This window comes from Corapipo altera, unplaced genomic scaffold, assembly GCF_003945725.1.
Source record: "Corapipo altera isolate COAL_440 unplaced genomic scaffold, ASM394572v1 49, whole genome shotgun sequence".
Classification (NCBI taxonomy): domain Eukaryota; kingdom Metazoa; phylum Chordata; class Aves; order Passeriformes; family Pipridae; genus Corapipo; species Corapipo altera.
The window spans coordinates 20,167,147-20,189,264 of NW_020884879.1; the positions used below are offsets into that span (position 1 = coordinate 20,167,147).

Genomic DNA, 22,118 nt, shown 5'->3' on the forward strand with positions numbered 1-22,118 from the left:
CATAGCTACTAACTAGAGTAATTAGGACACTCTTCTTTTGATGTATTAAATTCCTGAAGACAGAAGACAGCTCTGAGTCTGGGCCTGTCCTTGTCCAATGCAACAGTCTAATACTAAGAGGAGAACACCATAGCCTTAAGGAAGGTGAATGAACCCTGTAAAGTGAGGAGCTGAGCTCTGCATCCCAAAGGTACTGAGACAGCTTCCAGGCTCCCATTACCTCACTGATGCTAAAGGGGCCATATTTCAGACCAGCTGCTCTTCTTATACCTGAGCAAATTGAGCTCACTTCAGAGAGCATCCTGTGCCACCACCCATCTCCTCCCTGAGGGCTATAGCTCCTAGTTAGTATTCTAAGAGCCAAATTCCTAGTCTTTACAGAGATCCTGGTGTTGTCTTTAGCTACTTAGTGGAAGAGTACAGAAAAGATGAAGCCAGACTCAGGCGTGCATAGGCAGGATGAAAGGCAATGGACAGAAGTTGCTACACAGGAATTCTGACTACTGAAAACATTGAATATTTGCTTAGACTAAGCAGATAAAAGGCAATGTAGACAAGGTAACTAAAATACTGGTGCAGCTAAAGTAATTAACTCAAGGACTGTTCACTGGACAAACTATGAACAGGAAATGTGTAAGCTAGTTTACATTTTGATTCCAGTAATTTTGTTAGAGTCACAATGCTGTAATAGACACAAAAAGGGGTAAATTTCTACTCTGTCACGGCACAAACATGGTACAGACAAAGAAGGAGGAATCCTGCATGCCATTGACCTCAACACCATATTCTGTCTCTTGATCAAAAAACCTTGTAGAATCATTTTAGTGGGTTCCTTTCTTACAAGGAAGAGAGACTAATTGATTATGAAATATACTCAAGATTTTATGTTCTGGGGTAGTTACCAGGTGAACATGAAGAAATATCTTCCCTGATGTTAAAAGAGCTTCAGTTTTACATTAACTAACACTGGACAAAAGAAGAAATTACCTTCTACAGACAAAATTTTTAATTAAAGATTTTAATGGAGACAGTCTGACTACATGCTTAGTTTCAGAAACAATTCTTGCGCCCACCTTACCTAAAGGAATGTGAAAATGCCTGTAGTCTGCACAATGCCAGAGTAAGCATTAAAGAGAGAAAGGAAGTTCTGATAAATCTGAAGAAAAATATGTAACTGTGTAGCTGCACCTCAAAGTGTTTTCTCACTAGACTTTAAAAAGCAAGAGGTTAATGGCAGCACTTTAAAACAGATAGCTGATTTTATTACACTGCTTCCAATGCAGCAATATTCTGCTGGAATGTGTGAATTTTTATTTGCCCAATAATTGAAAAATAAGTTTAACTCATTATTCACAACAAATTACATGCAAAGATGAATAATTGTCTATGCTCCAGGAGTAAAAATTACATAATGAAAGAATTGTAAGCTAAGTATCTGACTGTAGTGCATCCAGCAGGAGTTTTGCATGCAACTCACAACAGTGCTAAAAATGACCACAAGACTTACCTAATGTGCATGAAGGGCTGGCATTTGTGTCATTTGACACAAAGTTAAAATATGTTGTATGCCAACAATAGTTAAGAATTTAAAAGTGCTAATAATCTCTTAAAAATGTAATAAAATCAAGCCACTTCTATGAGGCAGAATAGCTTACAAAAAAATAAAACACATCTGGAAGGAATACACACACAAGACAAAACAAAAAAAAAAAACAACAAACAAAACGAAACACCCAAACAACAAAAACAAACCCTCAAACCACAAACAGTTAAAAGATATTAGTCGTCTAAATATAGCATTCCACAAGCTGAGAAAGCCAGAGAAGAGAAATGACAGTGCTATGTGCATCAGAGAGGCAGGTAGAGACACTGCCACCTGCAATCACACCAGAAAAGTAAGAGCAGTAGTGGAGGTTGTAGCATACATTGTTTCTCTCACATATATAAAGTACACACCACAGAACTCTTCTGCATCAGTGAGGACGCACAAGCAGATTTTGCAGCAAGTCTCTTAGCTCTCCTAAAACAGATGCTGAGGGCTCTTGATAGATTAACTTCTAGAAGTACTAGTATGTTAATAGCAAAAATTTATTTCAGTGATTACCTGCTTAAATAAAAATTGCAACTACTTGCAAAAACCTAAAGAAACCTACCTGACATCTTCGAACTTCTTGGTTATTACTGAACCAACAGAAGAAAAAGCAGCAGAAGCCTTCTGACCAGCCTGAGACAAGGTTTCTGATGTTCTCTTATACCTGTGCTCAAACAAAATTTAGTTTTTAGTTATTTTAATAGAACACATAAGGAATCTTTTAGTGTATGTACATTTGTATCAAATACAGAGGTATACTTCAGTTTTGGGGTCTAATGGACAACCTACTTAAGAGATTGCAGTCCTTTCTAGCTACAGCATCTCTGCCACCACTGACTTGAGGTTCACCAATATGAACCTACCAGAAGAGACACTATCTGCTATTGTAGGACTTGCCAAAAAATAAAATAAACCCATGCAAAACCCACCCTGACCAACAAAAAAAAAAAAATCAAAAAAAAACCTCAAAAGAAAATAAGACTCAAGAAAACACTATGCACACACACTGAAAAACGTCTAGTTTTTGTGCCAAGTGTCTGACTTTTTGTACCAAGCAGTTCTGTCAATAAACTTCACCATAAAATGTCTGAGGTACATCCTGTTACATTCTGTGTAGTCATCAATTGCAGAAGGTAGCTTGCTCTAGACTTTAAGCTAACAGTTGTGTTTAGCAAGGACAGTAACCGTGACAGTGCACTCTTCCTGCATGAGCTCAGTTTAAAACAATTTTTCAGGGTGGAAAAGAAGGGTAATCTGTTGGACTCAGGACACCTTGGTATCTCAATAATGGTATCTCAGATCTGTCAAACAAAAAAAGCATGTTAGAACAGCCTGCATTACAGTCATTCTTTCGCATGAGATATGACTAGCGCTGTCCTTCTTTAAAAAAATCTACGTTGATTTATCCAGCTAAGTTTTAGCCCCAAATCTTCGTTTGCGAAGCCTAGCCATGAATGCAATTTAACTTTGTCTTATCTACACTCACCTCATTTCACAAGCACAAAGGGTTTAGACATGACACAAGAACTAAACAGTTTTCACCTCAACAGCCTACACAATCATCATGAACTGGTACATACGCCGTGGTTGATGTAACATCTTGCCAGCTTTTGGTAATATTCTGCCTTAGTTCCTGTAGGGAGTTAATTCCCAGCTTTCTCTTGATCTCTGCTAGATGTTTCTCTTTGGCAGCTAGCACTTGTGAGAGCGTCTGGATTTCTTCTTCCACCTGTGACAGGAGAGTTGATGAGAAGTAAGTTAACAAGCAATATACCCAGCCATTTAACTATGTATTCTTTAAAACATCTATTAGACATCAGTACCAGGAGGGCTAACAGGTTTTTTACATTGCCTCACAGTCATTTCTAAATCATCATCATCACATCACGGCTGGGCTTTGCGAACGAAGATTTGGGATTTCTAAATACTAAAAGGGAAATCCAACATAGTCTACAACAAGAGCTAGTAAGAAAGTAATCTAAATGCAGCTGGCTGTTACTGGAATATGTACACTGGTAACTAAAAGACTGTATAACTAGAAATCATTACCTATGATATGTAAACCTTGAAGATTAGTCAAACCTGGGACAATCGCCAAGCCTGTGTTCTACTTCCACGTCAGAAGAGATACCAATGTGTGACCAGTGTCAGGAAGCTCAGAGCATGTCTGATCCATGCACAAGTTTTGTATCCTTGCTCAAACAGAAAGGTTCTTTTGTGGCTTAAGCCAGCAACTGAGACTGGATCCAGCCACAGGAGTGCCTTCCCCAGATCAGGGGTGGAAGACTGGTGGCAGACTGAGCAGTTAAAAGCCACACAAACACACAACAAGTACACAGCAGCTGCTCTGCAACTAGAAAACCATACTGTTCCCTCTTTACTCAGATGGTAGCTTACACCTCTTCCACAATCATGATCAGATCATGACTAGGGATGTCAAAACAGTTTTACTATGCCATCCTGTGAGCTATATAGATGTGATAGAGGCACTAAGGCTGTGTGTACAAAAGCAAGGGCACACCTCCAACCCTACTTCCTCATCCAGACAGGATCACCTCACTTTAGAGTATCAGGCTGCCCACTCATTTAAGCTCCTTTGTGGAAATACCAGTATCTTCAATGCACCTTTGTTTTTTGCATATCTGTCTGAAGTCCAGTGACACACCCTAGTAGGACCAGACTACCCTCACGATCTTTGGCATTAAATGATACTCAGGACTTCCAAATACAAGACTGCATTAAACGTGCTTATTTCACAGCTAACCTTTCTTTGCCAACCTTAGGCTTAAGTCAATGTCTTTCCTTATGTCCTAAAGTCACACAGAGCTACTAAAAAAAAAAAGACTGGTAGCCCAAAAAAGCTTGAATTTGACAACTTTTGAAATGCATGTCTCAGGCTTGAATACTTGACTATCCTTCAGAGTGCTACTTTAACCTGCTCTTAAAAAAATTCTGCCATGGACAGGAAGGGTAAGGTGGTTAGACATTAGCAAAACAGTGGCTACACAGCAAAGCATTCTTCATGAAAGAAACAGCTTTAATTACCCCACAACAGTTGAGACAATACTTGGATTTTGGCTCCTGACAATATTCTCTTTAACTGCTTACTTACCCACTTCTCACTTGAGGGAAACAAAGGGTTAGATATTTATGCATCTTGGTTTAAGATCTGTACACTCAGCACTTCCAGCTTAATTCCCCCTCCCTAGAACTGGTTGTTCTTTTCTCTCTGACACCTTCCCTTTCTTACAAAGGAGTGTCATACAGGGCTTTAGACACTCACAGAATAACTATGCAAAGCATTAACTGTATGTTAAAAGACAGCATTATCCCAGATTTTCATTCTCAAAATAAGTTTAAGAGCTATTTGCAAAAGAATTACCTTGGCAAGCTCTTTTCTTAGCTCGTCCTGTTCTTCTTCCGAGAGTGTTTCTGCCATACTGACTGTAGCAGCAGCATCCTCTCCAACCTCAGGTATAGAGTCACTTCTCAGCAGCCCTTGGGGTGAATAAAGCATTTAAAGTCAGATTACCACGTCTGCTAAACAGCAGCTAATGTTAGCATACAGCCCTTTTGTGCCAGGGAACAAAGAAAACTGATGAAAGGACACCAAAGTCATGCTCCTCAGGTGCTACTGCATACAGGAAACTAAAGGCATTTTACACTCCATTCTATCAAGCTGCATTAAAGCCCAATATAACTGCAACTGCTGCTGTAATAGGAGACTGGGAACATGTTGAGAACAACACATCCCACTACTCTCTGAGAGACACCAAGGTGCAGAATCCTATGTCCCAGCCAGCGTTTCCTACATAACCTCTGCCCAGGAGTCTGTGTGCACTCTGATCTCTCACTCATCTGGCACAGAAACTCTGGCAGCACAGGAGGTGCTCAAGGCCAATGCAGAGGCTCCCTCCCTTACCACTTTCTGGATCAGATTTAAAAACGAGCACACTGGGAGCAGCCTTGGCAACAAGCAAGGTTCACAACAGTGGAGAAAAATATTGCACTGCAAGTACAAACTCTTCCTCTGTACCCTGTTCAACCTCTCTCATCCCTAGTAACTGGGACCACTGTGGCTAGAAAGTGGCAGATATCATGGAACAAGAAGTAAGCTGCTGATTTGCACCTGGACATTATGACAAATGAGAAGCCCAGAGATGGACCAAAAGGTTGTCACTTTAGACAAAGCAGTGGAGTGCTGAGAAGGGACTGAGGAGGATGTGCATCCACTCACACTGCTGTCTCTTCCCCTTCCAAATCCAGAAACCAAAACTCTGCCAAACTCCTATATAAAGCACAAATATCTCTATAGTCTTCCTTAATTTTGCTTTCACAGCTTCAGGGAAAGGAAGGAGGATGATATTATTTGTATTATCATGGTGCATTCACTTGTAAGATTCCTTTATTCTTAGTCCTTAGTGCTTGCAGTAAGATCACTTTAAACACCTTTTAATGCAACAAACAAATTTACAGCAAAAGATTTTCCATTTTGAATCTCTGTGGCTGAGACTAACATAGAGTTTGCCAGAATTAAGGAATTCTGTTCTAATTGCAGAGACTAGTTTGTAGGGAGACTGCATGCTAGAGTGGTTGTGGTTTCCTAGAACTAATTCTCTATTCAAGAGGTAAAACAGCTTTAATGATAATAAAAAAAGAAATTAAATAAAAATCTTAAAATACAAGAGAAAAAAATAGGATTGTTTGTTAAAAAGGAGAGGTGAGTGTGTGCATGTATGTATACATACACGTGTATACATGTATATAAATATATAATTCATCTAAGTTGAGGACACATTAAGTAATGATTCCTATTAATCACTATAGTAATTTAACATACAAAATTCCATCCTCATTTCAGCAGTTTCTGGTGGCACTTCATACTCTCATTTAGTCTGGGAATCCAAAAACTCATTAATTTTCAAAGAGATCACCCCTATGATTTTGCTGTGAGGTTTGATATCAACATCACAATCAACTGAAAAGGTGGGGGAAAAAAAGATTCTGTGTGTCTGTAATTAGTTGTAAGTATTCTATGAAACATGCTACTAGCAGCTGTCAAGTCTAAGAAAAGCAGCAGCCTTGTTCTTGACCAAGTTACTGAACTCAAGTAAAGCTCAATTCCACAAATTCTTACCAAAACAGTTATATTTTCTGCCTGTATTTGTGTCCAGAATACTTATCCTCTAAAATCACACTGCTATATGGGCAGAACATTTGTAAATGCTGTTACCACGGAATACACTGAGGAGGAAGCAAAGAGAAAGAAGATGAAACCCCATTCTGCATTTATTCCTGAGATCTATGCCACATTTTCTCAGAGATTTACATGTGTCTTCTACACAAACATTGTGTGGGTCCTATGGGTTTCCCAAGACACTATTTTCTGGTAGAAATCTAAGGCAGAAAGAATTTGAAGTCTAATGCCCAAACCAAAGCACAACACTGCAGCACCTGAAAAAAAGTATTATGGCTCATGTCACAAAACTAGACAATTTTTTGTTTATACATCAACATATTTCCTTTTCTTAACGATTAAGAATGCCACACCTTTTTGTCAACTTCCTATTTAACCTATTTATTACACATGCTCCTATGAAGGTAAACTAACACTGCAAACTGCATTTTCCCCTGACACCCTCCAACCTCCCAGTACGTGCACCTACAACTCCTGACCTTGTTCTCATCTGCATGCCCTTCAGGGACCACAGAGCTTGCTGTCACAAAAGTCATTTCTGAAAGTTTGCAAGTACCAAAGGCCACGCTGACTCCAAGAGCATTAGCACATCCAGCTGAAAGTCCGTTCAATCCGATTATGAAGAGTCATCTGGATTATATCACCAAAAATAGATCAAGTGAATCCACCAGTAGGAAAACATGCTGGATTGTCCCCCGCAGCAATAGCTTCTGCTTTGGGAATGTACCTTGTCTTTGGAAAACTAGTTTTTTAAGAAAGTTTGTGTTGCTTCTTGCCTACTACACTGAATTTAAGACACAATGCTAAGATGCAAGGAAACGATCTCTCCTTCCCTTCCCATTTCTAGATCTTTTAGGAAGACAGGAAATCACTGCTACTCTGAGTCCTTCATACCTCACCCTGCATATCTGACCAGGCCTTCTCTCCTCTCTTTGCCTTCTGACCCCTTCCATTTATTACTTTTTCTTGAGCTTCAAATGAAGTATGCAAACACCTTCCCATCAGTATTTATTCTGGCACCTCCCCTCTCATCCCCTGTCACTGTTCACCTCTCTGTTCACTTTACTCCCATTCCTCAGTTCAGTACTTGCAGGACACAGGGTTCATCCATGCATTGGGAAGTGCTAAACCATCTGACCAAGGAGCAGTTGTCTACACAGGTAACAACCCACACATCTCCACAATGGTGTGGCTACAATCCAAATTTAACCCATAATCTAGGATTGACTGCCAGCAAGACCCTGGCTTCGAGAAAGCTTGGTAAGGAAAGGTGCACAGCCCACCTTAGATCTTTTCATGGGGTGTGGGGTAAGAAACCAGCAGTTGGCCAACAGATGGAAATACTTCTGCTCAAACTATTATTAAGAGAGCATTTCTCACTTGTGGTCTTTTTCCACCAACAGAACTGTTGTTATTATTATTTTATACTGTTATGTATAATTGTTATTATAATAGTTTCCAACTTGTTACCCTTCCTTACGTTAATCCTCTTGCATCTTCATGCTGCAAAGGACTTAAAATTCAGTTATTTGGTATTCTGATTGCTATAACCAAGTTTAGCTGAACATTTCACATCTCAAACTCTTAGAGTAAAATTTAAGTTTGTGGGGAAAAATTGGAAATACATAATATTGAGAAAACTTACCCAGTTTAAAGGGTATTTCTAAGATTGGCATATTAACCCAGCACTTTATTAGATCTACTTAAGTGAACCAAATAAAGACATGAACAAGTTTGTTGATTAAGACTCCACAGTTCAGGGAAATGGCACTTAAGTCTCCATCATCCTGCCAGGGCAGGCAAAGCATTAGAGTAATTTGATTTACACTCAGTTTTTCTGATTTGGGGTTTCCTTTGGTCAGTTTCAACCCAAGTTCATGCTCTATTTTGACCAGAAGTTCCTGCCTCTTTCTGGCCTGAATTCAGAGATCGCAGCAAACACAGGCAGTTTGAGGAAATCCGGGTCATTTCGGATGAACAGCCTTGGGGTGTGGGGGGGGAGACTCCACAAAGCTTTCTCTTTAGACCACATATTCTGTGTCAGGCACTCAGAATGAACATTTTGGCTATCACTGTACAGTTGGCAAAGCTAAAGAAAAAAGGTAGTTGTTACAGTTCAGGAGAACAAGCTGTTACAGGACTGTAAGATCGCTCCAACATTTGAGTAAGGTACAGTACTACAGGGGATATTTATTTTACAATATATATGAAGAATCAAATTTAAGTACTTCCCATTTCTGAGAGAAAAAGCCAAAGTGAGCCATAATTCTTGAACTTAGGTGAGAAAGCTCTTGGGCTTCTCCCAAACACTAATCATATATTCATTCAAAGGGAATGAAAAATAAAAAAAGCCCAGCAAAGGCTGGTGGTTATGGTGATGCATCACCACTTGATACAGAGGACTCCTCCCCCACTCCTTTAGAAAAGGTGGGAGATGCAGTAATTGCAAAAGTGAAAGCTGAAAACTATTCCCCCAAGCCCCGGTTTGTCAGATTCACCAAGGGGGTTGGTTTATTTCACACAGAGGTTCCCCAAGGGATGCAAGTTGCTTTAAGATTTTAAAGAACAGGTCCACCAAAAAAACTTAACACCCTTGTAACTTTCCTTTGCCACACCTGAAGGAGGTCTAAGCTTTCTATATTTAAAATTACTCCGGAAGATTACATCTGGTAGCAAGGAATGGAAAATAAAGATAATAACACCAGACTAGGATGTGTTGGGAGACATGGCTGCAGGTGTTCTGTACAACAGGTTAGCAGCTAGAAACTAGTAGGGTTAAGCACTAGATGGATGCCACTGCGGCACAGCACAGGGGAGCAGAAGTGCAGTTAAAATCTGCAGGTTTAAGATTTACACCATTTTAAATATCAGGTTGAACAGAGTAAAGGTAAAAGAGGGCAACTTTGTTAATCAGTGAGATTTTCAGTACTAAGGCAAAAACAGATTTTAGACTATACAGAGCTCTGAAGTCCTACTAAGAAAGCAATTCCTGGTCCCCCCACCCGAAAAGCTAATAGTCAAACTAAGCCAATTACTCCAGTCTTGCAGAAGTTGCCTTTTTGTTCCTTATTCTTTTTGCTCACTTCCTTTTCCTTCAAACTGCCTCTCTACTGAAGAAATAACAAGGTAAAGCCAGTAAATGCATAGCACATGACATATTACCTACATGACACACTGAAGCTAATAAACTATCAGAATTAACAGCAGGTCAACTCTTATAGATTCCTAATTTGAGAAGTTTCTTTTTACATATTATAATCACTAAGTTTTTCTTGCAGAGATTTTGAAAAAGGAAGAGAAGGAAGTTACCAGACTTCACCAGTGTAGGTGATCCAGGTGGAGACAGTTTTATGCTAGGCGACAAGTAAAGATAATTTCTGTTCACTCCAGCATTGAAATCGAAGGGTGATTTGTAATCCTCATACAGATCCATGCCAGACAATTCAGAGCGCGCAGCCATCCTCTTCTTCCACTGAAGCATTCATCTTCGCTTCCTGGGGCGACCCAGACAGCAGGATTCAGAAACCCTCCATTTCTTCACATGACACTCACTGTACCTCCTCTTAAAATTCAGCTCTGTTACATACAGTAGAGCTGTCTAGCAAGTGACTTCTTAGCCATCTTGTAGCTGCTGCTGTTTACATGGCACGAAGTTAAGTTCCTGTAAATTTGTAACTGGGGCTGGACTTAAACAGACCGTTCCTTTAACAAACATTCACAGCGCACCCGCTTGTGGGTTCTGGAAGAGCCCTAGTCCTCTGCAGGACTGCTTCAAGAATTTTCAATCATTTAAATAAAAAAAGGTCAGCTGACTTCAGCTACACCAGGATATCCTTAATCTTCTAGGACACAAAAGGATTACCAGCTATAATCTATCCTATATACCATCTGTGTTGGACTTTTTTCTCTGATTAATGGAAAATTCTGCGTGCCTAACTATTTCTCCAGCTGCTTCCATCAGTGTAATAACCAGCAGTGAGAATCTAGTCTCTGCTGCCCAGGTATCACACTGCAGTGCAAGCTCAGAATCAGAGAGCAGCACTCCTCTCTGAAGGCTGGGCTATAAACACCACCTAGGTTTTTTGACAAACGTGCTAATGTGCATTATGATTTTGCCCACGAGGCTAAACATATCTGGTCTGAGGGTTTTTTGAGGTTTTCTTTGTTCGTTAAAAAAAAAAAAAAAATTATTTAAGTGCACTGCCCTATGTCCTTAGTGCTTCAACCAGCACCATTTAGAACAGCCAGTTATGCCAGGAACCAGTAACACTGAAATGCATCGCCTGATGAAATGTATTTATGTTTTGACATGTATACAATAAAGAAAGATCAACTTACATAAGCCATCTGACTGGGGGTTTAAGATTTAACCCTGGGAAGCAGAAATGCTTCTTACCTAAAAGAGGCACTCAGCATAGTTTTGCAGTGCTTCACTTTTTTTTTTTAAACTTTTCATCCAAGGTCAAGTTCTTTCACTGAAAACACAAGCTCACTAGCAGTGTAGATCACTTTTACAGCTAAGCAATGATATCCTCCCTTCACACCTTCACCTGGGATCTTCACTGCAGCCTGCACACAGAGGAGCATAATCAAAAGAAGTTAATCTTTTCCTCCACAAGAGTGATGTATTCAGACAGAGCTGATCAGAGACATTACTCTGGAAAAGTGAAGGAGCATTGCAGCATACCTAAGTCAAGTCCGGGCAGTGTGTTCCCTGGGCCTACAAGAAAGTATATCCCTTCTGAAGTTTTAACTTTCCATTTCCACTGCAGTCAGCAGGCATGGGAACAGACCTTCCAGCTAATTAAAGAGCAGTTCCTTTAGGATGCAGACCTACATTGGCTTCTGGTGCAGACTACCTGCAGGCTTATAACAATGAGAGTGCTGGAGCCTGAAAGACAGGTCTCTGCTATTTTCCAAACCCACTGAAAAGAAAATGTAATGCCCTTCTGCATTTCTGACACGTGGCTGTAGCATCTGCCAGAAATACTGCAAAGTTCACCTGGCAAAGGTCAAAGCTTTGGTCACAGATTCTAGTTTAAGTATCCAAAGGCAGCAGAGAGCTGTAATAGCTACAGTAATTATATACTCTATTAACCAAGCTCACTAATATGAATAGCTACCAATTCTGCTTTGCAGCTTTCCCTCATGTAACTCAACAGTCAAGGACTGCCTTCTGTCCAAAAAGCTCAGGCAGTAGTTGTACTAACCGGATTAGGCAAAATGACAAGTTATCAGACATGGCACACAAAGAGCTGTGTGTTTCTACCTTCGCTCTCCCAACACAGAAAGAGAGAGAGAAGGTGAGGCTACCCCCTAGGACTTTTTCCCCAACCTTAGAAAATCATTCAGTGTAACATCAGCCAATGCTAGCAGGCTACAATTGCAAGTAGCTACTATAAGGAAAAAAACCCTTATGAAGATCTGTTGATCCCTGCTAACAATCAAGAATACGATTTCCTGGCCAAGGGCATTTACTGGAACCAACACTTAACATTCCTATCTTTTTCAGGAAATTCCCTGCACTCAGCTTTACCCCTTACCATCCATTCAAAAAAATCTGGTACTGCATCTTTATTGCGCAAAAGTTATTTTCGTGTCCCTATAGAGACATCTGGATTGCCAGTCCCACACCACTGACCTGGCCTGGCCTGCCCCCTCTACAGACAGGAGTGGGGATGGGTCAAATTTTCCAATACATCTTCAGTGTAGTCAAAGAGACATGCACAGGATGCGGCCCACTGCTGGAATGTACATTTGACTTACAGGGAAGATTTGCTGAATTACAAATCTGAGCCTCCACATGAGAGACTGACTTCTGCTTTTGCCCTGACTTAACTGAGCACAAGGCCAGAAGTCACCCAAGACAATCTCTACTTTTTAAAAATATTACAGTCCTAAGATCATTGCCAAAAGAGGGACCATGAAAGCACTTCTCATTACCACCTTTGCTCAGACTAACCTTGTTTATAGTGGCCACACAGACAGGTTGCTACAGCATATCCCAAACACATCACCTAAACACATCAGCCTCCTGCTCTCTTACCTGCAGAAGTTAACAGGAGTGTTGCTCCTCACTTATGATGAAAGAAGCTGTCTCACTGAACAAGCTTCTTCCTCATCACTTCGGGAAGTCTGATGGCCTTCACTCTGATGTAGATAGGCCCCAATAGCTGTTAGTGTGGTGCATTTGGAGGAGGAATGAACCTCTGAGGAACTTTCTAAATTAAAGTGATGGCCCAAGGAAACAAAGCGCGATGGGGATGACAAACAGCAGCACATGGAAAAAGAAAGCAAGGTTTTGCTCTGCTGTGTAAAGCTTTTTGACCAGTTTAGCAGCTCTCAACAGGTTGAATATAGCTAGGCAATGACAGGAACAAAGATTTCTCTAAACTATGAAAACTGCCTTGTTATGAGGCCTTTCTAAATGGCCCTCCCATGACCAAAATATCCTGCTGGATGGGCTTCCTCCTCTTCACAGTAATTCAGAGCACATGCAGCTGGATGGAGGTGGACCCTGCCTACCCAGGGCAAGGCTAGAGCTGAAACTTAAGTTTAGACTTCTGTTACATGGCTTAGAGTAGTTATTGTGCCTGCTCAAGTATCTTTGTTCTTTGCCCCTGCACTGCAAATTCAGTTTTACAGTGTACCTTGGTTGTTACTGCAGGTACCAGCTGTGAGCCAGTACCTGAAAAAATCCTGAAGCCTAAGGACACACCTGCTCCAAAGAAAAGTAGCAGTGGGGTTTTGCTTACTATGCAACAGATTAAAACTGAAGATTTTTTTGTTCCAGAACAAGCACTCATTTGCCCTTAATGTCTCAGGATAACTAAGAGGTTAGTACTTAAGCCATCTATGCCATTGGTGTTTGACAGACTGGCATGAAGGTCAAGGATGCTTGAACCAATTACTGACAAGTTCAACTGAATGTCACAAAGTGGCTCAGGAAGGCTCACCAAGCCTCAGCAAACCATTACCATCACAATTCCTACCATTAATCATGCTGTAATCTCCTCTGTTAAGGTTAGAGAGTGTGCTTAAAGCCTTCCCAGGTAACTATTTAGCATCAACAGTCAGCACAGACTGTGCAACTCATGAATCATAAGGGAGGGAACTGGAAAAGCTGCTAAGTTTGAGCAAACACTTTACACCAGATATTTGCCTGCCTAGTCTGAGACATTTTTCTTCCTTCAGATATCACTTGCTACCCCGATGTGCGGTTTCCACTCGAGCTCAAAGCTCCAGGAACAGTTTAAGCACAGCAATAGAGTATTAAAGCACTTCTACCATAATGGTTATTAAGCAGGGATGTTATGGTATCCTTGCAGAGAAGCTATTTTTCCCACATTTAGGTCTAGCAGAACAATAGTTTGTTCATACATGAAGAAGTTATATCCCTCTTTCCCTAGAGAAACAAAACCCTGCTCAAGTATGACTGAATACAGTCTCCGGGGTTTGAAGAAACTGAGCTATGTTTTCAGTAGCGTTTCATACAAAGACTGAAATTCAAAATAGAAAGGCTGCCACTAATGCCTCAGGATTGGAGAAGTGCAGAGGCTACCCTAGGACATGATCCAAACAATACTTTGGACAAATAACTACCTGAATAACCAATCCACAAGGTCTGTACCTAATCTGAGTTCTGCTGTTACATAGCCACATCAGTCCCATCTCGAACATCCTTCGTTTGTGTCCTGTTTATGCATGGAGATGCCAAACTTGTGCCCCAGAGTCCACACTTTTGGCAAGGCTATCATGATTCCAGCACTTAAATCAGCAAAAGAGGATGAGGGAAGATGAGGGGAAGAGTTTGTTGACAAAGAGGGGGAAAAGGTGAAAGAAGTGCTTGCTGTTTGGAGGGCATAACAAAAAGATTTAATCTCTTCTTTCAAGATTGACTGTTAAGATTGAACTGCCTGTTCAGCCTTATAGTTGGTTTGAATTTCATCTCCTGCAGATTGATAAGAGGCAAGACTGACCAGAGACCTTCCAGTAACTGTGGCTGGGGCAAATACTTCCAGCCAGGTCTTCCACCAGCCCCAGGTTTTACAGGTAGATCCCAATCAGGCAGCAACAGTCAGGCTCCTCTCCTCACTCTGAGTTTTATAAGGCATAAGCCATTTTAAGAGCCATAAAGCTACTTAAGCATCTTAAGCCAATCTAGGTTCTGTAGCATCAATTTGATCTTCTAAGTCTTACCAGTTTACAGATAAGTAAACCCTTCCAGCACCTGATCCAAGGCCTTAAAACTGCATTAAGAAAGATGCCATGAAGCAATAGGACAGAAGCACAAACACTGAGCAATCCTGAAATTCATACATTAATGCTCCCATTTTCACATTGTGCTCTCTCCCCTCCCTTTAACAGCAGACACCTCTTTCAGCCCCCAGAGAGCACAACATGAACACAGGTGCACAGCTACAGCAATTCCCGAACAGTATGAGCCCAGGCTTCTGCAGCCCTGTCAGTAATGGCCAGCAGAATGTGGCTTGCTGTCTTCTAGCAGAATCCAATTCAACACCACAATATTAATCTCATTACTTCAGACTCCCTCCACATGATTTCTCTGGACAAGCTCTCCCTGATGCAACTGCATTGTCCAGCATGCTTCTTTGTACAGAAATATCTTCTCCAGCATTTTGTTAAGCCTAAATGCTGCCTTCACTTACTCTTATTAAAACAAACAAACAAACAAACAAAAACCCAAGCAAAAAACCCATCACCAACAACCGCCACCTCTTATATTGATCAGTATTATCCCAAAACGTTTCTCCCAGCAACACAAATGCTTCTGAAAATTACAGGTAAGGATCATAGGATTGCTAGTATTGCTCTTTTCTTAAACCAAAGTCTCAGTACACAGTATTTCAGACAGCTGACACATGTCTTAGCAAAGACAGCAGTTCTCTCCTCCTCTCAATCCAATTATAAACTCAGACTAATTTCCTGAAATCTTGTGAGGGAGTAGATCCACACTTCAGCACATTTTGCCATTAGACAAGCTGATACCACAGTAAGACTCTTAACCCACTCAGATAAAATTCTCTGTATTCATTCTCTATTACCTTATAAGTGTTCCAGCACTTTTAAGATTTTTGTTAGGCAGAAGTCCCTGATTTATGACAAAGTTTTGTCTCAAACAGTGGTCAAAGCAATCACATGTGTCAGCTCCAGCAATAAGAGGTGAAAAGCTTTCCAGCCTGGAGAGGGTCCAGGCCAAAGCACACAGCAGCCAGCACCCCAGAACCAGTGATGAGGTAAGGCACTGCATCGACTTTGGAGAAGTCAGACCAAACTCTGCAAATACAGAGGAACATTTCCAAGCGAGATTAACAGTCAAAACACTGTCAGGTAGATTTTAAAGGAATGTATTCAGTTATTTTTCTTCAGCCTCTTATCCAGTTATGCTGCCATTCTCTAGAGACTCCGATCCCTGGTAAGAGACTAAACCTGTCAAAAATGCTGAAGAAATAGTGCTAAGCTGCAGTTAGAAGACACTTGGAAAACATCAGGAAGAAACGGCTGTAGTGCAGAAGGGGATCATTTCAAAGTTTTAGTATGTAACCTTGCACTCTCATTAAATCTTTACTTGAGTGAGTCAGACTGGAGCAACTCCCAGTCTCCCTCAGAAGACAAGCCTGCTCTTCTGCACTCTTAAAACAAACTTCCCACTTTTAACACAGCACCCCAGAGTTTCCATTTCTGAAAAACAGTTCCAGAAAAGTCCACTATCCCCACTCCACAGTATCAGGACCCACCATGAAAATGATACTGAGATTTTAAGAACAAAGGAGATCTGATTACACATTAAGCCGAATCACACAGTGTGATATCTAAAAGGATAATCACCAAGACAAGCACCATCTGTAGTCTTAGCAGTAGCTTAATACCAGCAAACAGTCTTGTGGTAGACAGCAGCTCCCACCATGTAATTACAAAGTTCGTGCCTGGATTTGGTGTAGCACAGAAATTGCATCATTTACTATCAAGGGCAGAAGTACAGAAGCAACCAAGGAGAGGACAATTTGATGCAAGCAATAGGGCCTAGGTTGAGTACTTCACAAAATCTATCCTTGGAGATATTCAAAAGCCACATGGACATGATCCATGGACACGGATATTAAAGACCGGTGCTCTTTAATATCTTTATCAGTGACACACACAGTGGGATCAAGTGTCCCTCAGCAAGTCTGCAGATGCCATGAAGCTGAGTGGTGCGGTTGACACAACAGAAGGAAGGGATGCCATCCAGAGGGACCTGGACAAACTTGAGAAGTGGTCCACAAGAACCTCATGAAGTTCAACAAGTCCAAATGCAAGGTACTGCACTTGGGTCAGGGCAATCCCAGACATGAGTACAGATTGTGAGAACCAGTCATCGAGAGCAGGCCTGCAGAGAAGAGCTTGGGGAATGCTGGTGGACGAGAGGCTGGACATGAGCCACCAGTGTGCAGTGTTCTCTGCCTCTACTCTGCCCTCGTGAGACCCCACCTGGAGCATTGCATCCAGCTCTGGGATCCTCAGCAATGAAAGACATTGATCTGTTAGAGCAGGTCCAGAGGAGGGCCACAAAAATGATCAGAGGGCCAGAACACCTCTCCTGTGAAGGCAGGCTGAGAGAGATGAGGTTGACTGGAGAAAAAAAGGCTCTGGAGAGACCTCATTATAGCCTTCCAGTACCTAAAGAGGACTTAAGGACAAAGAGTAACTTTTTTCACAGGTAGAGAGTGACGGGACAAGAAGGAACAGTTTCAAACTAGAAGAGGAGAAATTTAGATTAGACATTAGTAAGAAATTCTTTATTGTGAGGCCAGTGAGGCACTGGAACAGAAGTGGTGGACATCCATCCAAGGTTGGATGGGGCCTGAGCACCATGATCTAGTGGGTGGCATTCCTGCCCATAGCTGGGGAGTTGGAACTGGTTGAGCTTTAAGGTCCCTTCCAACCCAAACCATTCTATTATATGGTCCTGGGGAACCAGCTCCAAGTGGCCCTGCCTGAGCAGAGGGGTTGAACCAGACGGCCTCTAGAAGTCCCTTCCCACCACAACCATTCTGTTATTAACACAATGGGTGTACAAAGTCACAGGCTGCTCACCCAGACACTCCAAGGACCTCACCTTGTCAGGAACACAAGGGGTTCTGGCACCCTGCCTCAGGGGAGGTCTGTGGCCAGCCCTTAACCTTGTGGATTTGCAAATACCTCCCTGCCAACAGAATGAAGTTCCATTTTCTCCCACGCTTTCTAAACTGAGTATGAACAGAGAGACTTTGCACTTCCACACATCTCCCCAGCATATGGGAGTATTATGACGGCAGACAAGCAAAGCAGGAGCATTTGCTGCAGTAGAGACTATTTTGATTTCACTTAGGAGTCTGCAAGAAAAAGGTTCTTAGATTCTGGCAGGGGAAAGAAGTCTACTATTTGCATAAAAGGGACACACTTACATTTTGCTCACAAAATGAATGAGCAAGCAACTTCCTGGGACTGACATTTGATTCCAGACACAGAAGAAGCTCTTAGCAAATACGAAAGCATACCACTTCCCCCTGACCCCCTTTCCCCAGGAGGAAAGTGAATGTATGCCTCTGCAGCAGGAAGAGTTCACACTTGTATACAAAGAAAAACTTAAAAGTAGGCAAATTAGCTATCAGTGCCAGTACGCTAAAGCTGTGTTACAGCAGAAGCCTCTCCTCCTCTTACCCTGTATTAATTAAACAGAACCCAAGGAAACTAGGATCAAGTTAAGTCTTTGAATTCCCTTCTCAGAGTCCTCAATTTATTCTTTATCCACTCCAGTGCATTTCCTTTATTCCTCCAGCAACTTTCCCTAGTGCTTTGCTCTCAGATTCTCCTAGCAAAACTCCTCAGTCCAGAAAAAAATTGACACAAAAGCTTCCAAACACTTCAGTTCATCTAGAGATGTCAGGTGACCCTTGAAAAGCACTGGGAGAGTCACTTCTGTGCTCAGGACACAGTAATTTTTAGCACAGTCACACAAGTCACCCCAAAATCGTCAGAGCATAGTAACCTCCAGGTGGACTTCCACAAAGGATGAACACATAACACCAACAGGAGTGACATCTTTTAAAAGCACTGCTAATTTTACCATCAGAAAACAAGAGAGTATGAGAAGTCCATCTTGTCAAACCAGCCTTCTCCTATTGACATAATTCCACTTCAAATTTCCCTAACATAATGAAGGAAACTGCTAGCTGCCTGCATTCTCATTAGATTCCAACCAATTTTCTAAAATGTAGGCAGTGTTCAGATACTTTTACCCATGACAACCTAACTGCAGACTTGGTGGGTGTTAATTGAAGCATCATTTTGCCTTCTGTTGTTACACATACACCCCGTGTGTCACACTGCTCAGCAGCAGCCTTCACACAGAAGCTTGGCAACCAACCTTTTGCCAAGTTATTTGGACATCTTGTTTTCGTCCTGCCTAATCACCTCATTGGACTACCCTGCCCTTCTCCAGGCTCACAGCATCAAATGGCTTAACACATCCAAACAAGTATCAGAAGTCAAGGTACTTGATACTAGCCTGGAGCCATTTCAAGTAAGTTATCAAAGTGAAGACGAACCCAAGCTTCTAACCTACCCTTTTTGTCCTCAAACCCAACTTTAAATTTATTACAATTTGGACAAGAATTATGCCCTTCCAATAAATGCATATTAAAATGTGGAAACTTGTTTGAAAACTTACAGCTGAACATAGTGCTTATTGCACACACTGCTGCCAACAGAGGTGGCTATGCTCAAGTTCCTGAGACACCAGTTACTTTTAAGTGGTCCCTCCCAAGAAGCACAAACTTTTCTAATTTCTCAAGTCTTACTGCTCCTTGCAGTCACATCATGTTCTTGAAAACTGCAAAGCTGTAAAAATATCCATTTTTTTTTTGCAAGAGTTTCCACACACAAGTTATTGGTTGCATGATTAAGCTGCACTCCTGCTGTAGCCTGGCACCTGATTCAACAACCCATGACAAAGATGAGCTTTTTGCCTAAGAATGATGGCAACTGACAGGTTGATACTATTTTCCCTTATCAGGCCTAAGTTTAAGATTTAGACTGGTGCTGTCAAACAAGAACAAGTGTAATTGCATAACACAGAGTATAATTTCTCAAACACAAGCAACTGCAAGCTGCAAGCAAGCTGTGTAGAAATCCTATTAACATTTTTGCTCTTGGCTTATCTGAGAGCATAGTGTGAAACGTCTGTGAAACCATAAAACTCTGATTTCTCATCAGTAGAAGTGCACTAGTACAATAAATATGCAGTCATATACGCCCCAGAAATCTCTCAGGTCATAAGAACATGCTCCTGATCTTTCTTCCTCCAGTCAAATCACACCTTTACACTAGTAATGGCTTTTGCCACAAACCCTTCGGAGAACTAGCCTGTCCACGAGGTACGTAAAAGCAGACAATAGACATTGAGCCAGTTACACTGCTTAGCCAAGCAGATAAGCTCATAATGAAGACAAGCCATTATTATTCATCTACATTTCTCTTACTGCAGAGTTTTGGTGAGCACTCCTAAACTTAAGAAAATAAAACCTAACAAAGGAGTGCTAATGACACACCACCAGATTGCTGGTATAAAACACTCGTGCATCAGTTCATTATCACTGGGTATCTCTCACTTGAAAACTCAGAATAAGTTGTGTTGTTTCCTCTGCAGCACCAAACAAGATACGTTACCCATTCCTTCAGTCCAGCATTTTACCAGTCACCCTGTAGTAGTACAACTGTGTCTTACTTGAAGTGTACACAACTGCGTAGTGCTTGAAGTGTCCCATTCCAGACAGTTTGGCTGCTGTTTGCCCATACTGCTACATGGCATAACCAGCTAGGCAGTACCAATTCCTGCAGTGCTTCCAAACAGATTGGGAGCAGTGGCTGTCACTAGTTAAGGGACCTTGGACCACATTCTGCCAGGGCTGCAAACTGGACAAACTCAGGATGTGGGCTTGAATATGGTTGCACTGCTCTTACACCCATTTAAGAGAGGGAGAATCCTGCAACTTCTCATGCGACGACCAGCAGTAATTCACTAACAAACCAACTGCACTGACGAGCTTTTTTCCCTAATATAATGGAGATAATGCATCTACCTTTAGAGTATTATGACCACTGAAGTTGCCATTATATTACGTACTCTGAGATTTTATCCGATTGATATGTCCTTGACTCACTTTTAATGCTGCCTGAGCTGAGTAAATCCTGTTAAGAGACATTTGCCCCTACTCCAAGTCAGACTAGGACAGTAAATTAAATGAAACTGTTATCCTAAAGAGATACTGCTGTCACATAAATCAACAGTCATAAAACTCATAAAACTAATCACTCCAACAGCTACGGAAGGCAAAGAAAAAGGTCAAAAAAGTTTGTCCACAGATGATTACACACAAAGACATAAAGCTTTCAAAGATTTCCAGGTCCTAGAAGACTTGAGCATACCCCCTTCTATCAGATCAGACTTTGGACATGAGATGTCACTTTTTGCCTCTGTGTGACATTACAGGCAACCTATATTTTCTTTTTTACAACCTACACAGGTTCAGATCATACAAGTACTGATCTATCAAGATTTTGAAGCAGTATTCATATATTTTTGCAAAATCTAGTTGTGTCCCATTCCATTCCACACAAAGTAAAGTTTTCTGAAATATCAGCATGCTTGGATAAGCTGATTTCCACACTCATCATTTATATTTCACAGCAAAGTAGAACAAGCTAAACCATTCATTTCAGTGAAGTATATGAGTGGACAGAACTGGAAATACCTATCTTGAAGAACATAAAGTCAGGCAGACATTTTTCCTGGTTCTGGTACAGTTGACACGATGGAAACTGCAGGGGGGGTGGAAAAGTGCAGTGTGTCTGAAGGACCAAAGTTTGAAGGATGACTCTCAAAGGAAATTCAACTTCATCTCTAAAAGCAGGTGGGAGAGGAAAGAAGGGAAGGGGGAGGGGTTGTTGGTTTTTTGGGGGTTTTTTTAAGTTTTGTGGGGGTTTGGTTTGAGAGATTTTTTGCTGGGGTTCATAGTTTGGGGTTTTTTTTGTAAAGAAAGCAGGCCTCCACTGATTTTAGTGAGCAGCTGGTCCAGAACTGCACTGTTCTACAAGTTGCCTCCTCCTAGCATTTGACCTCGAAATGAACAAAGTCCAAAAATAAAGCTTTACACTGCTAAGTGAATTCCAAGTTTAGCATCATTCCCTATTGCACAAACTAATCCACCACACTGCCCACTTCACAACTGTAATTGTCAAACAAAAGAATACATATATTCATGGCCATTCTGAGCACAGGTCGTATTC

The 22,118-nt window shown here is 41.3% G+C and overlaps 1 protein-coding gene across 5 annotated transcripts in view; it reads right to left on the reverse strand.

Annotated features, from left to right (window-relative positions):
- TPD52 (tumor protein D52) overlaps positions 1 to 22,118 on the reverse strand; it is a 41,105-nt gene that overhangs the window by 7,195 nt on the left and 11,792 nt on the right. For 2 of the 5 annotated variants that reach the window (XM_027638734.1, XM_027638733.1), the window contains exons 1-4: positions 10,098 to 10,551; positions 4,974 to 5,089; positions 3,172 to 3,320; positions 2,154 to 2,255 (exon numbers count right to left, since the gene is read on the reverse strand). In XM_027638734.1, coding sequence (XP_027494535.1) covers positions 2,154 to 2,255; positions 3,172 to 3,320; positions 4,974 to 5,089; positions 10,098 to 10,269 — 539 coding nt within the window. In that variant the 5' untranslated portion in view covers positions 10,270 to 10,551. Of the gene's footprint in view, positions 1 to 1,078; positions 1,106 to 2,153; positions 2,256 to 3,171; positions 3,321 to 4,973; positions 5,090 to 8,797; positions 8,802 to 10,097; positions 10,552 to 22,118 lie in introns of those variants that run through there. The other 3 variants (XM_027638735.1, XM_027638732.1, XM_027638736.1) reach the window with 3 other exon arrangements.